Source organism: Sebastes umbrosus, chromosome 12 (genome assembly GCF_015220745.1).
Source record: "Sebastes umbrosus isolate fSebUmb1 chromosome 12, fSebUmb1.pri, whole genome shotgun sequence".
Classification (NCBI taxonomy): domain Eukaryota; kingdom Metazoa; phylum Chordata; class Actinopteri; order Perciformes; family Sebastidae; genus Sebastes; species Sebastes umbrosus.
The window spans coordinates 31,815,697-31,831,975 of record NC_051280.1 but is presented as its reverse complement, the minus strand read 5'-3'; the positions used below and the strand labels follow the sequence as shown (position 1 = coordinate 31,831,975).

General features: G+C 39.8%; 2 protein-coding genes across 9 annotated transcripts in view; both read left to right on the top strand.

The window, feature by feature from the left end:
* The first annotated feature begins 1,201 nt into the window (after positions 1–1,201).
* LOC119498973 (tripartite motif-containing protein 16-like) lies at positions 1,202–3,178 on the top strand. The gene has a single exon (XM_037788110.1). It carries the CDS (start codon positions 1,207–1,209, stop codon positions 2,857–2,859), a length of 1,653 nt encoding a protein of 550 aa, XP_037644038.1. The 5' UTR covers positions 1,202–1,206; the 3' UTR covers positions 2,860–3,178.
* A 1,983-nt stretch (positions 3,179–5,161) lies between these two features.
* Positions 5,162–16,279, top strand: part of zmynd11 (zinc finger, MYND-type containing 11) — a 36,791-nt gene continuing 25,673 nt past the window's right edge. For 2 of the 8 annotated variants that reach the window (XM_037786982.1, XM_037786981.1), the window contains exons 1-2: positions 6,570–6,742; positions 13,900–14,035. In XM_037786982.1, the coding sequence (XP_037642910.1) occupies positions 13,905–14,035 (131 nt within the window). In that variant the 5' untranslated portion in view covers positions 6,570–6,742; positions 13,900–13,904. Of the gene's footprint in view, positions 5,499–6,568; positions 6,743–13,899; positions 14,036–16,279 lie in introns of those variants that run through there. The other 6 variants (XR_005209099.1, XM_037786976.1, XM_037786977.1 and 3 more) reach the window with 5 other exon arrangements.

Below are 16,279 nucleotides of genomic sequence, written 5' to 3'. Positions count from 1 at the left end.
AATCTCACATTCCCAAATACTATTTACAACATGAGAGCTGATGTTATAATATTTGTAAATTGGAAACTCCTCTCTACCATCTTGCCCATGTGACCTGAATGCAGCATCAGTGTTACAGGGTGTGACTCCTGTGAACAAACTGACATAGTGTGATATTACATCTATTTAAATGTCTCTTTACTGATGTTGTTTGAAGCTGCCAAAAGCTCAGTGAAGTTTTGACATGTCTTCCTGCAGTGAACATCACAGCAGGTTAATAACAAGAGAAATGTGAAACCTGATGCACAACACAAGAGGGCGCCCTCATCCTGCCAACCAGGGATGTAATGGAGGTTAAAGCTCCTCTACTCAGTCTGTCTGCATGTTTTAAACCATGTTTTTAAGCCCATCAGAAACTTTATAATGTCTCATACATCATGGTCAGGGGTGTCAGACTTCTCTTAGTCAAAGTGAATTCTCCTTTTTTAGTAAAATAACAAACAGAAATGAGTGATTTTCCTGGTGGTAGTTTGACTTGTGTCTCACTAACCGAGGCGTTTACTGTATGTCCTCCTTCATTTCACTTTTTAAAAACCTCACCTGTGTTTTATAATGTTTTAACACTGCTCTAGTAGATTTTATACTAACTTTTAGTTGTTTTTTCTGCCAGCTACTGAAGTTCAGGTTGACCACAGTGTGTTTGGGTTGTGTGTCAGAAGGTTATTCTCATATCGATGCTTTTTTTTTTGTGAAGAATTGTGTCGATAGCACCGATCAATAAATATCAGTAGTGGAGGTTAAAGCACCTCAACTCAGTTTGTCTCTAGTTTCAGTTGAGAACATCTTTTTATTATGATAAAAACCTTTATAGTAAAAGTGCATTGTGTCATACATCATGGTAAATGGTGTCAGACCGATATTAGTTCTTTAGTTATAGTTATTAAGTGAGGAACCATACTGTCACTGATTTAATGCACCACCCTGCCAGCACGCTCTGTGACCCAAATCAATCACACCCTAGATGTTGCAGACCAACAAGGTGCATGCTGGATCTGGCCAAACCTGCTAACATGCTTACATGCTCATGGTGGATCCTCCAGCGGTGACTTGTGTGTTCACTGAGGAACTTTTACCGTCAGTGTGGTGTGTGTGTGTGTGTGTGTGAGGCCTTTCTGCTGTTTGTGACAATAATCCCTGATGTGACTGCAGAGCCTCATTCAGCTCAACATGCTGGACCGAGAGTCATTCTCTTGTTCGATCTGTCTGGATCTACTGAAGGATCCGGTGGCTATTCCCTGTGGACACAGCTACTGCATGAACTGTATTAAAACCCACTGGGAAAAAGAAGAAGAGAAGAAGATCTACAGCTGCCCTCAGTGTAGGCAGACCTTCAAACGGAGGCCTGTCCTGATGAAAAACACCATGTTAGCAGTTTTAGTGGAGGAACTGAAGAAGACTGAACTCCAAGCTGCTCCTGCTGATCACTGCTATGCTGGACCTGAAGATGTGGCCTGTGATGTCTGCACTGGGAGGAAACTGAAAGCCTTCAAGTCCTGTCTGGCGTGTCTGGCCTCTTACTGTGAGAAACACCTCCAGCCTCATTATGACTCAGCTCCATTAAAGAAACACAAGCTGGTGGAGCCCTCCAAGAAGCTCCAGGAGAACATCTGCTCTCGTCACGATGAGGTGATGAAGATGTTCTGTCGTACTGATCAGCAGTGTATCTGTTATCTCTGCTATGTGGATGAACATAAAGGCCACGACACCGTCTCAGCTGCAGCAGAAAGGACCGAGAGGCAGAGAGAGCTGGAGGTGAGTCGACTCAACATCCAGCAGAGGATCCAGGACAGAGAGAAAGATGTGAAGCTGCTCCAACAGGAGGTGGAGGCTGTCAATCGCTCTGCTGATAAAGCAGTGGAGGACAGTGAGAAGATCTTCACCGAGCTGATCCGTCTCATGGAGAAAAGAAGCTGTGATATGAAGCAGCAGGTCAGATCCCAGCAGAAAAGTGAAGTGAGTCGAGTCAAAGAGCTTCAGGAGAAGCTGGAGCAGGAGATCACTGAGCTGAAGAGGAGAGATGCTGAGCTGAAGCTGCTGTCACACACAGAGGATAACAACCAGTTTCTACTCAACTACCCCTCACTGTCAACACTCAGTGACTCTACACACTCATCCAGCATCAATATCCGTCCTCTGAGCTACTTTGAGGACGTGACGGCAGCTGTGTCAGAAGTCAGAGATAAACTACAGGACGTTCTGAGAGAGAAATGGACAAACGTCTCACAGACAGTGACTGAAGTGGATGTTTTACTGTCACAACCAGAGCCCAAGACCAGAGCTGGATTCTTACAGTATTCACAAGAAATCACACTGGATCCAAACACAGCATACACACGGCTGTTATTATCTGAGGGGAACAGAAAAGCAATATTAACGAGACAACAACAGTCTTATTCTAGTCACCCAGACAGATTCACTGATTGGTGGCAGGTCCTGAGTAGAGAGAGTCTGACTGGACGTTGTTACTGGGAGGTGGAGTGGAGAGGGGGAGTTTATGTAGCAGTCACATACAAGAGTATCAGGAGAGCAGGGGGGGGGAATGAACGTGTGTTTGGATGGAAAAACAAATCTTGGGCGTTAGATTGTGACAAAAACAGTTATACATTTTGTTACAACAAAGTCCACACCCCCGTCTCAGGTCCTCAGTCCTCCAGAGTAGGAGTGTACCTGGATCACAGTGCAGGTGTTCTGTCCTTCTACAGCGTCTCTGAAACCATGACTCTCCTCCACAGAGTCCAGACCACATTCACTGAGCCTCTCTATGCTGGACTTAGGCTTTATTGTGATGGAGTAACTGCTGAGTTGTGTAAACTGAAATAGACAGAAGTCATTTAAGGGTTCAATTCTGTGTTTTAACTCTTAAACTCATTTTGTCTCCATGTTTGTTGCTGAGAGCTGATTGTTGTGTAATGTCTTCACTGCTCAGAGATCAGCTGTCAATCAAACATTATGGTGGTACTTTGACATCTTCTCATGAGTTGTTCTGTAAATGTTTGAGCTTCTCTATCATCATCACTTTACTGATGGGATGTGTAATATGTGTATGTGTAATGTGTGATACAGGGGCTGTCAATCAATTAAAATATTTAATCGTGATTAATCACAAATGAATCGCACATTTTGTATCCATTCAAAATGTACCTTAAAGGGAGATTTTTCAAGTATTTAATACTGTTAACATGGGAGTGGACATATATGCTTGCTTTATGCAAATGTATGTATATATTTATTATTGGAAATCAATTAACAACACAAAAAAATGACAAATATTGTCCAGAAACCCTCACAGGTACTGCATTTAGCATATGACTTGCCCCAAACTCTATATGATTATCATAAAGTGGGTATGTCTGTAAAGGGGAGACTCGTGGGTACCCAGAGAACCCATTTACATTCACATATCTTGAGGTCAGTATAGACAGCTTTACATGTACATACTGGACGTGATCATCCAGTCCATGTATAGCCATTAAGTGTTCCATTTGCACTATTTGTATTGTTTACAACTTACAGAACATTTGATTTTAATGTTTTATTTCTTATTTTATTGTTGATCATTGGTACTTTTTTAATATAATATTTATATATACACCATTTTTTCACATACTTGCAAACATAAGTCCTTTCTGTTCTTTACCTTTAGTTGTCCAGCTTTGTTGTCCTTATCCCTTACTGTTATTGCTATTTCTGTTTAAATAGCCTACATTTAGAGAGATCCTAGTGTGTGCACACGTACTTAGCAAATAAATCCGATTCTAATTCTTAAGTACAATTTTGAGGTACTTGCACTTGAGTATTTCTATTTCAAGCTACTTTATAGTCCTACTCCACTACATTTTGTAAGCCAATATTTTACTTTTTTTCTCCACTACATTTATTTGATAACTCTACTTACGTTGCAGATTCAGATTACTGTGTTTATACAAAATATAAATCAACTAATAAAATCACAAGATAGCCTATTATTATGGATAAAGCTACCCAGCAGTATATAAAGTTTTTAAAACTAACTCCACTTTTACCACCAGCAACATTAAAGTGATGAACACATTATGTTATATAATACACATTTTTTCTGAAATGGGGCACCCTGCGTAATGAGCACTTCTTTTAATACTTTAAAGCCCCTCCTCCAGCCAGTTTTACTTCCTGTTTTTAGGTTAATGTTCTTTCTCAAACAGAGAATGGGGGTGTGGTTAATAGTCAGACGTAATTCATTACCATGGTAACCAGATTGCATCGTTTTTCAACCCAGTTTAGATGAATTCACTGTTTATCAGCCCACAAATGAGACAATAATCGTCTCAATGCACCGACTCTCTCTCACTCGCTCTCTTCTGAACCGTCTCCTCCTGGCGAGGCGGCTGTCTGGCTGCTGCACTGAGAAGCCACACCGCCGCACGCTGACCACAGCGCACCGGAGTACGGATAGATATGTTTCTGAGGTCTGCTGTTTGAAATGAAGTTATTTATCAAAAGAAATTTGGCTAATCAACTTAGTCTGGAAATGAGTCAAATAAATATGGAATATCACTAAATGCCAAAATACACTGGAGTATATTTTGAGTTTTTTTAAGTATATTTTGATGCATTTATGTACTTTTACTTAAATAACATTTTGCAGGACTTGAAAGAGTATTTCTACACTGTGGTTTTGTTATTTTTTCACAAGATCCGAGTTCTTATTTCACCACACTTTGACATGTATAATCGGTGGACTGCCCCTTTAACTCTCCCCGGTGTTCGGTGCAGTGAGTCGGATTCCACCACTAGAGTTCTCCCTCTGATTCTCCAGCTCGTTATTAGTAGTGAAAAATGTCTGAGAAATATCACAAAAAATACCAGTAAAATATCTGAAAACTAAACAAAATAGTATCTATTAAAGAGGACTTTCTACAAGCTTAAACACATGAAAAAAACATTCAGAAATATGTGAAAAAAATACGCGAAGATACGAAAAATCTGGGGAAATGTCTGAAAATATGTGAAAAAAGTATATTGAAAAATCGGGGAATATTAGTAAAATATATGAAAACAAAAAAAAAATTATTTATTAAAGAGGACTTTCTAAAAGCATGAAAAAAACATTCAGAAATATGTGAAAAAAAAGTAAAAAATATCCCAAAAATACGTGAAGATACGAAATAATCTGGGAAAATATCCGAAAAATCTGGGAATATTAGTAAAATAAGTGTACGGGCTGCCCCTTTAAGTCTCCCCGGTGTTCGGTGCAGTGAGTCGGATTCCACCACTAGAGTTCTCCCTCTGGTTCTCCAGCTCGGCTCTGTTTACCTCCCAGCCCAGCGCTGCTGCTGTTCTGTGGCCAGCTGGACACAAACACAACCACCATCCACAGCCTTCAACCAGCCCCGAAACATCACTAATGTAAGCTGCCTCGACCTTCAATCCTTCGCGGATTTCCTTGCAGAAGCTGTGTGTTTAGTGACACCGAATTAAAGGTGAGTTTGATGTTTATTCTGACAAACACTGCGAGCTAGCTATCTAGCCAGCCAGCGACAAGGCCTATAGAAGGAGGCTGGGACACGGGTCCTGGTGTATGACGCATGCGCAGTGTGACTGAAGCTGCAGAACTAAACATGCAGAAGCAGCGTTCAGTTTTTATGCACCAAATATCTGGAACAAGCTCCTAGAAACCTGCAGAACCAACCCCAACTCTGAGTTCTTTTAAATCAAAGCTTAAAACTTTCCTGTTTGCTGCTGCTGCCTTTTATTAAACCAGATAATGATCTTATATACTGCACTAGAGCTTTTACTCTTGTGTGTTATATTCTGTTTCAGCTTCTATCCTAGCTTTTATTTTTAGCTTGTTTTTATTTTCTAAGTTTTTATGACTGTTTTAATTATGCCTTAATGTTCTTTTGCACTTTGTCGCAATGTTCTTAAAGGCACTATTTGTAACTTTCAGAATTGCTTGTTAACAGCGACACCTGTGGCCGTTAAGTCAACGAAAGTCAGCGTCGGGCTCACGCTTGCTCGCTCTACATAGACATGAACGGGCATTGCTCAAAACAGTGAGGCGACACACATCAGCTAAAAGCACAATATCACTATATTTCAGCTGCTTTCTAAATGTTTTAGAAGTCCCAAGGTTGAGGTATAAGCTGTGGGGTGATCATGCTTTTGCTGTTGCTGCTCCTAAATTATTATTAGTTACCCCCATATATACGCACTGTCACTGACCTAGTACTTTTTAAATCTAAACTCAAGACTTTTTTATTTACATTGGCTTTTAATACCTAGCAGCCCGGTGACATTTTTCCTGTGCTTTTTATGCACCTTTTTATGATTTTTTGATATGTTGTGTTTTTATTCCTGTTATTTCTTGATGTTAATGTAAAGCACTTTGGGTACCTTTTGGTTATTGTAAAGGGCTATACAAATACATTTTGATTGATTGATTGATTGATCGATCGATCGTTCACTTAAAAGAGCCGGCTCTTTGAACCGACTCGTTCGCGACCGACACATTACTACTGCGCATGCGTAGTAGCTCCATCCCACCCAGACCGCCGTGTCTCATCCTCCTTCTACAGGCCTCGGCCAGCCAGCTAGCACCGTTAGCTTAGCCGTTAGCTTAGCCGTTAGCTGCCTCTCCATCCCGTGATGGAGGACTGTGAACATGGCGCCCTCCAAAACAAACTAGCCAGTTAACCGGAGTGTGTTCGGCTGTGTTCTTATAACGGTGAGTTAGAGCGTTAAATGTGAACCTTAAATAATAATAATAATAATAATAATAATACCAGTTTGTCGTCTTTGATTGTGAATCTTGTTTAGTTATCTAGCTAGTTAGCTAACGTTAGCTTGCTAGCATATAGCTAACAAAAACAGCCTGTCTGTCTGGCAGCCAACCAGTCATTTAGCCTGCTTGTTCTGGTGTGTTATCATTTAGCAGATATAAATAATGTAAATTGGCTGGTTTGAGTGATTTAGTGTTTAGTTAAATGGGTGGTTTTGTCTTGACACGCTTTGGTTTGGTGGTTAGCTAGCTAATGCTCCCAGTGTGGCCTTCCACGACTCAGCCTCTTTGTTGCCACAAATCTACGAGTTTGTATTTAATGTGACATTTAATTACCAGCTTTGTTTTATCTGAGTTTTAAATTACAGTGTGATAGTGAAATGATAAGCCTGTTTGTTTATAGCATGACTCTCTGCCAGCTAATAGCAACCTCAGTGTGACACCAGCATGAGGAGACCTGTCTCTGGACAGCGTTGCATCCTTCAAGACTGTCATCATAGCTGATTTAATTGATATCATAACTAACAGGGATGATTCTTGATATGGACTCACATTCTCTCAGGTCTTATTAACCTCTTAAACTGTTGGATGTTGGAAGGTGTGGTTCACCTAGACAGACATACACAAAATAAATCAAGAATAGCTCCACAACTAGCAGGTCTATATGCAGGATCTGGATCTCTATGCATAGGTAAGACCTCAGATAATTCATCCCCAGTGTCAGTAACATTGTGAACCAAAGGAAAAAATTACATTTTTATCCTCGCCTAAAATGTTTTCTATATTAGACAGTGGATAACACCATTATAGCAATGATGCCATGCACAGAGATGCCACTGAATTCATTCAGTAACTCATTGACTACAACTGTGCCACAGCAGATATAAATAACACAAAGCACATACATCTTTGTTGCCAAATCTAAGAGTTTGTATTTAATGTGACATTTAATTACCAGCTTTGTTTTAGCAGAGTTTCAAAATACAGTGTGATAGTGACAGATGATCGGCCTGTTTGGTCTTCTCATATCGGTGTCACACTGAGGTTGCTATTAGCTGGCAGAGAGAGTCATGCTATAAACAATCTTTGGACAGCGTTGCATCCTTCAAGATCCTGATTTAATTGATATCATAACTAACAGGGATGATTCTTGATATGGACTCACATTCTCTCAGGTCTTATTAACCTCTTAAACTTTTGGATGTTGGAAGGTGTGGTTCACCTAGACAGACATACACAAAATAAATCAAGAATAGCTCCACAACTAGCAGGTCTATATGCAGGATCTGGATCTCTATGCATAGGTAAGACCTCAGATAATTCACCCCCAGTGTCAGTAACATTGTGAACCAAAGGAAAAAATTACATTTTTATCCTTGCCTGAAATGTTTTCTAGATTAGACAGTAGATAACACCATTATAGCAATGATGCCATGCACAGAGATGCCACTGAATTCATTCAGTAACTCATTGACTACAACTGTGCCAAAGCAGATATAAATAATACAAAGCACATACATTCAGCTTATTGAATGGCAATGTCCCGTGTGGCTTTCCACGGCTCAGCCTCTTTGTTGCCACAAATCTACGAGTTTGTATTTAATGTGACATTTAATTACCAGCTTTGTTGCTGAGTTTTAAATGACAGTGTGATAGTGAGATGATTGGTCATAGATCGGCCTATTTGGCCTCCTCATATCCGTGTCACACTGAGGTTGCTATTAGCTGGCAGAGAGTCATGCTAAACAATCTTTGGACAGTGTTGCATCCTTCAAGACTGCCATCATAGCTGATTTAATTGATATCATAACTAACAGGGATGATTCTTGATATGGAGTCACTTTCTCTCAGGTCTTATTAACCTATTAAACCTTTGGGTGCTGGAAGGTGTGGTTTGCCTAGTACAGACATACCCAAAATAGTCGTTAGTAGCGTTAAGGCGTCGTCTTTTAGAAACAATTCAGAAAATAGACCACCACAGCATTTTATGAAGTTTTTAAAAGCAGCGTTTTAACACACAGCTCAGGCGAACCCGGTACCGGGTCCGTGGGGTAAAAGAGGTTAAGCGGGAACAACAGCGCTGTGTAGTCTCATTGTTTACTCTGGGAGCCAAAAAGCCCTCTCAACCTGTGTTAGCCGTCTTCTAATTGGCCTCCGGTGTCGCACACCTTGTCTAATTGATTGGGGAGCACGTAGGCGTCGACCTTTCATCATGTAGTGTGAGCTCTCTGGAGACAGAGGTGCAGGCTGGCAGCAGTGTGCCAGACAGAGGTGGCTGTGTGTTGTGTACACGCCAGCCCAGCGGACGCATGCGGAGGAGAGCCTGAGTGGCCATGCTGCCTTGGCATCGTGGCACAGGTGTCCCTCCTTCACACTGGCTGCACTTGACACAGAATATGGGAGCTCACATTACTCACTGTCACCTTTCTGCTCTCATTCCCTCTTTCTCCTTCAGCTGTGTTGTGAGTCTGTGAAGTGGGGATGCACCGATTGCAAAATTCTGGGCCAATAGTGATGTTTAAAAGAACAATAGCCGATACCGATGTTTTTAGTTTATTTTGTTTTTGCGGTTATATATTCCCCTTTTTGTGCTAGGGAAAAAAACTCCTTTTCATTATAAACAAATTATTACATGGCTTTGTTGAATACTCTATTCTGATTAGTTAATCACGGCGTTCTGCGGTCTGTTATTTCTTTATAGCAGACCGTTGCTATGTATAGCAGACAGTTGCTATGGGCGCAGCTCTGATGTCGGACGCTGGCGGACTGTTTTTGTGTCAAATTATCGATTTCTTAAAGGGACTGTTTGTAAGATTCAGAAATGCTTGTTAACAACGACACCTGTGGCCGTTAAGTCAACGAAAGTCAGCGTCGGGCTCGCGCTTGCTCGCTCTACATAGACATGAACGAGCATCGCTCAAAACAGTGAGGCGACACACGTCAGCTAAAACCACAATATCACTCTATATTTCACCTGCCTGGCAGTAATGTTAGCTGACCAGACAAAGGTCTCTCCATGAATCAATGCTGATCCTAGAGTTGGCATTTCCTACTTCAGCCTCCCGACCGCGGCCGGAGGAAGACACCGGCACCCGGTTTGTGTTGGAGTCTGAGTCTGAACAGCGTAGCCACAAGCGAGCGCGCATATGCAAGCGTGCATGGGAAACTGACCCGGTTGATTTATACGTGTACAAAGTTACAAAACAGTCCCTTTAAGTAAGTAGCCGTGTAATAAGCGGGATAATGTACAGCTAGCGGGTCATTGTTGTGAAAGAAACCTTGATCATGTACATGCATGCACATGTGGAGATGTCTATTTACTGTATGTACAGTGAGTAGGATTTATGTTCACAGTCACAGGTATGTACATATTATAATATGTACATAAAGGGACAGATGTACATATTACCAAAAAATGTAAATGTACATGTCATGTAATGTCATGTAAAAATGAATCTATAACGGTAGCAGAGGATATTTGGTGTTAAAGGGTTATTGATGTTATAGTGATTTTATAGTATATAGATATAGTGTATGACTGACTAAGTGTTCATTTAAAGGAATCCAGATGCCGACAATGAGTGGTTTAGGTGAGCCTGACTTGCAACCTTAATATCAAATGCATCAGGCTGATATTTGTGTACTTAAGCCCGGGCTCAGATCTAGTCTGTACCAGCCTGAAACAGAGCAGAGATATAAAATACTATGCTTAAAGAGATGATTATCACACACCTTCTCAACTTACGAAACCTCCACTCTGACCATGATCAAAATATCAACCTCTACACATGCTTTGTGTTGATTCTCACTTCATGTGCATTTATTTTTGGATGAGTTGCTTATTTGCTCTCAACACCAAATATATTTTTTGCATGTTTTTCTCTCACCCTTAACCACAGTCCATACTCTCATGAGAGAAGTGTGAAGATGAACATCCTCTCACGACATCTGTCACAGCCTCTTCTACCACAAAGTGCACTAAAGCCAAGCCTCCTCCTTCGTATAAAAATGCCCCAAGCATTATTATGTTTAGCTTTTGGCTGCGATTTATGAAAGTGACATCTTAAGTTTCACGGATGGTTAAGAGGAGAACCGCATAAAATTGGATTTGAAGATATTCGTGGAAGGCCAGGCCTTTGCACCACAGTAAAGAGGCTGCCAGTGTTATTCAGAACCTTTGAAGGTCTCTAAGAGTTTTCCTTGTCATATTCCCTCTGACATTTTCTGAGCGTCCATCAGAACCACAGTATTTGTTTGAAGTCCACATCATATTAAGATTGTCCTCTTAATGACAACAAGACATGATATAATTATGTCTGACTTGTAATCAATGCTTTTCAGGAGGAATATGGCTTACATACATGCATTTTAAATAAATGTCGCTTTTCCATACATTACATTTGCATAAAGCATCATATTTGCCCACTCCCATGTTGATAAGAGTATTAAATGCTTGACAAATCTCTCTTTAAGGTACATTTTGAACAGATAAAAAATGTGCGATTAATTTGCGATTAATCATGATTAAATATTTTAATTGATTGACAGCCCTAGTAATAACTAAATAAACTGAGTTGGAAAAAAATGTAAAAAGGAAACAAAAAAGCCACCCACCCTGTCACCCTAACCCATCCCCTGTAGGTTGTTTACTCATATTTGTATGATACTTAAACTATTACAACGACGTAAAATGTAGTTTGGCTCCTAATTTCAAGCAGCAAGGTTGACAGACTTTGTGCTTTAAAGCATAATGATAATTGATTTAGTCATCCAGCCACATTTTAATGATTGGGACAATAGATTTCTTCTAGCGTATGAGTGTTATTTTTTTGTTGTTGTTGTAATGAGGAGGATGGATGAAGAGTTTGAGTACGTTTTATTGTTGATTCAGACAGGTCAAGGATGCTTAGTGAAGGTTCTGGTTATTAGATTTAAGGTAATGGCTTCAGAGATACAATGCTGGACCAAATGTGTTATGATTGGAAACATGAAAATAACCGAGGTATAAATCACTGAGGTGTTTTGTCTCAGAAGCTTAGAGCTCATTTGATGATGGAAGGAGATTTAAGCCATCCTCTGGCTGGACAGATACTCTTGTTTGTTTGCATTGCGTTTATACTGTCATGTTGTTAATATTACTGTAGGAGCCAAAATATGCATTTAGCCTGTATTGTTTATTATTATTATTATTTGTTTAGGCTGCACACGTTCTTTTGGTTAGTATCACTTCTGGTAATTGGCACAGGTGTGTGGTTTTCACTTTATTTACCTGTGCGCTTGGACAGCGGAAAGCAGACAAAGAGGGTTGGGCATTTTCTGTTGACCGTCACGCCGCATTGCATACTTTAGTTCTTCCAGTTAAGCTATTGTTTGTGATTCTTTTCATATATGTAAACAACATAAACGCATCTGGTCTTCTGGATTTCTTGGAGCGAGTCACCGTTAAGAGCCTACTTAACCTCTTAGCTGCTTTTGATATATAGTAGTCACTACAATTACTGTTAATCATACTTGTGTGGAATTTATACTGTGATGATGTTGTGATATATTGGAGTATTTGTGCTTTCTAATTTGATAACATATTTTATAAAAATGTTGATTAAAAAAATGCAAGTATTTAAAATATTTTTTTTGTTTTATGTCACATTATTATGACCATTTAATGCAACTCAATGAACATTTGTTCGATTGTTTAATGTGATTATTGCATATGTAAGACATGTTGATTCAGCGTTGTTGATTGGTATTATGGACTAACTCTTGCAGGGCAGCGAGATATACAAAGAAACACTAGCTGGTTTGTTAATCACAGTATTTCCTTAGTCTTTGGTTAAACATTTTATGGCCACACATGGCTGTTCTTTAATATGACGGATATACTACATGCAGTCTGAATATTTGGAAAATGACAGGAGTGCTCGGAAGATATGAAATGACCACTCATCAGGTGTCAAATGGCTAAATCTTCCACCTGATCATACTTGTGTAACGGAAGTTAGAGCGTCTTTAGCTTCTGTACTGTCAGCACTCCCCAGTGTAACAGTTACGAGAGGGATTTAAATCAAACCCTGCACATTTGACTGGACCGCTAAAAAAATGGGCGGGGAGGTGATCTAAAAGGGTTAAAAAGGGATTTTTCATTTCATCTGGACTTTAATGGTCAGTAATGTCTTCAAAGACGGTCACATGTGATTCTCATGGTTCTCCACAGTCTTTCTGTTGTCGTCATTTGTCCTGCTGACCACCGTGTGCTCTCGTCCTGCGCAAATCAGTTGGAATGAAAACAGTGGCTCTTTATCTAAAGGGGCTGCTGTTAAGCTGCTCTGCACAACCTGCACTTGTGTTTCCCTGCTGTCTTGATGATTAGCTAGTCTAATTATAATAATTATAATACCAGCCGAGCATTAACAAAGAAATTTAACTCAGTGAAAGTAATACAAAATCCTCTCTTGACAACAAACGGCACTCTTTAATTCATGGTGTTATAAACTTTTAAGTGACTACTACACCACTGTGGCCAAAACTGTAAAGAAATGACCCAATGCTGTGAAAAGCTCTCATTATATTTGCCTGTAAAAAAAAAGATTTTTGGCCAGCAAATGTTTTGTCTAGTTGCCCAGATCTTGGCTGATGAAACAGAAAATTGATTTCAGATCACGTGTGCTGCCGTATGTGCACACTAAAGCATCGTGACTTGTTACAAACTTCATTATTGTATTAATATTTAGATATATGCAGAGTATTTGTGCTTTCTAAGTTGATAACGAGCATATTTTCTGTATAATCTGACTATAAAACCAAGTTTATAAAATGCAACTGAAAATTGTTTTATGTCGAATTAGTATGACCATTTTGGGCAACACGATGAACACCGTTGCAATTATTTAATGCACATATATAAAGACATATTTTGATGTTCAGCATTGCTGATTGGTATTATTTCTTACAGGGCAGCAAGATATACAAAGAGGCTGGTATTCATTAATTGGTAGTCTGTATTTTGGTACAACAACTCAACTAAACTTAAACCTACTTTTGATTCACGGAACAAAAGAAAAATACATCTGCTGATTTATTTATTTTTTCCTTTTGTTTCCCCACAGTTGAGATGAATAAGGAAATCATGTCACGCGTGGTGAAGAAGAGGCAGGCGGACCCCAAGGTGGTCCAGTATGTGTGGGCGGCCATCGAGGTCGTCCGCAACCAGAAACAAATTGCAAACATGGACAGGATCTCCAAGTAAGTTAATCACAAACAGGATGGATAGGTTGATGTGTATCTTTCAATATATGTGAGTTGTCCTTTGACTAAAGTTCACACCATACTGTTAAAGGATACGTTTACCCTCTGAGACCCACAATTGACGCGTTTTTGTTCTTTTTTTGGGGGTTACAGGTGGTCTTTAGGGGGAGATAGCAGGTTAACAGTAGATGTCACATAGAAGTGGTTGTTACACACATTTGGTGCTAAATTTAACAATTTTTTCCCAATTGAGAGTTGATAGAAATGATCAAAAATCCCTCCAAAATGCCACATTAAGACACCAAGACTTTGAGGAACACCATAGGAAAAGCCATGCTGTGATTTGGTATCAAAAACTTTTGACATTTGGAGATTTCTGCACTGATCTAGCCGTGCAGGTTGCTCTGATTTCATCTGCTGAGGGTTTGAAATGTGTCTCTCATAACCAGCCCAGTACAGATGAGGTGATTGTGATTGTTTGTTTATCGCGTTCGCAGCACTGAAAAGGGACATTTGAAAAAGTAAACGGCCACGTGTCCTTCTAGAAACAACGTTCGGGTTATTCTGGATAATCCACAGATCTCACTGTTGATAGTTTTCTCAGTGACTACTTTTGACATTTTTGTTGTACAACATAAAGTGACAGGAGACACTGAGAAGAGTGAGAAGGGTAATGGACTTGTATGGCATGTGTCTAGGCCCACTTATCCACGAGGATGTACATTTTTGAGAATTATAGGTACAAATGCAGTGTCCTTTTGTGAGGAATATTGTCTGTGAGGAATCATTTAACCTTTTAAAAAAAAAAAAACTTTTTTGGTTTGGCCTGCCTTCATGTCCTTAAGCAAGGTATTCCCTAACAGCTCCCTATTCAAAAGGTTTCAGGTACTTCAAATCAGCACAGATATGACCTGAGGGGAGAAAAACAGCTCAACACACAAACATGCCGTTACTTGAACCTACTGCTATATGTGGACATGTTGTGTAATATGAATCGTTTCCCAGGCTTTTCACAGGCTGACTTGTGTCTGCAGATCTCAGGGCTCGGCAGCTGAATATCTCATAAAATTTAGGGCTGCAACTAACTATTTAATCTATTGACACATTTTTTAAAATAATCAATTGATCATTTTAGTTTATAAAATTACAGGATCAAGTAGCCAAAAAATTCTATCACAATTTCCTGGAGTTCAAAGTAGAATAGCTTGTTTTCACAGACTTATGTTGCATTCACACCAAGAGCGAATTTTCGTCTTTTACTTGCGCGAGTTGGACCGCCGGTATCATTTGTGTTCATTTGCTTAAACAACTATTCTTTCTGCCCGTTTTCGCCATCAACCACGGAAGAAAAAACTATTGTTGCTGCTTTGTGCATGTTGTGGAAGAAGTCCCAGATATGTCAGAAAACCAAACGCCGTCGTGTCTGGGTTCATGACATCATCAGTGCCATTGCACTGACTGTATCTAGCAAGCCACACGTCGCTGCTACGGTATGAACCCAAAATAAACAGATTGTGCTGTGATTTAATTACAATAAACGAACAAAAAAGATGCCAAAATAACTACATAATAATGCCGATTTGTAAAAAGACTGAATTTATGCTTTGTCAAGTCTGACAAACTTTTGAAATGCTTGTTTTCTGAATGGAGTTTGGATCAATCAGTGCCACTGAAAATGGGTTCTGCGGGTACCAGCGAGTCTCCCCTTTACAGACACGCCTACTTAATGATAATCACATGCAGTTTGGGGCAAGTCATAGTCAAGTCAAAACACTGACACACTGACAGCTGTTGTTGCCTGTTGGGCTGCAGTTTCACATGTTGTGATTTGACCATATTGTTTTATGCTAAATGCAGTACCTGTGAGGGTTTCTGGACAATATCTGTCATTGTTTTGTGTTGTTCATTGATTTCCAATAATAAAAAACGTGCCATTAATCACGATTAACGATGGACATCACATGATTAATCTCAATTAAATATTTTAATCGATTGACGGCCCTAAATAAAACAGAGAAAAGCAGTCAAAACTCACATTTGAGAAGCTGGAGAGATATTAGTCAATCATCAAAATAGTTGCTGATTAATTTTCTGTTGAATGACTAATCGATGGACCCGCTAATTGTTTGACATCGTCGTTAATGTGTGTGTGTGTGTGTATTGGCGCAAGCTGCAAAGTCGAGGCCTGGATGTTCTGTTGAGCCCTGTTTGCACTCAGTGCCACGCCAGGCAGTGATCAAT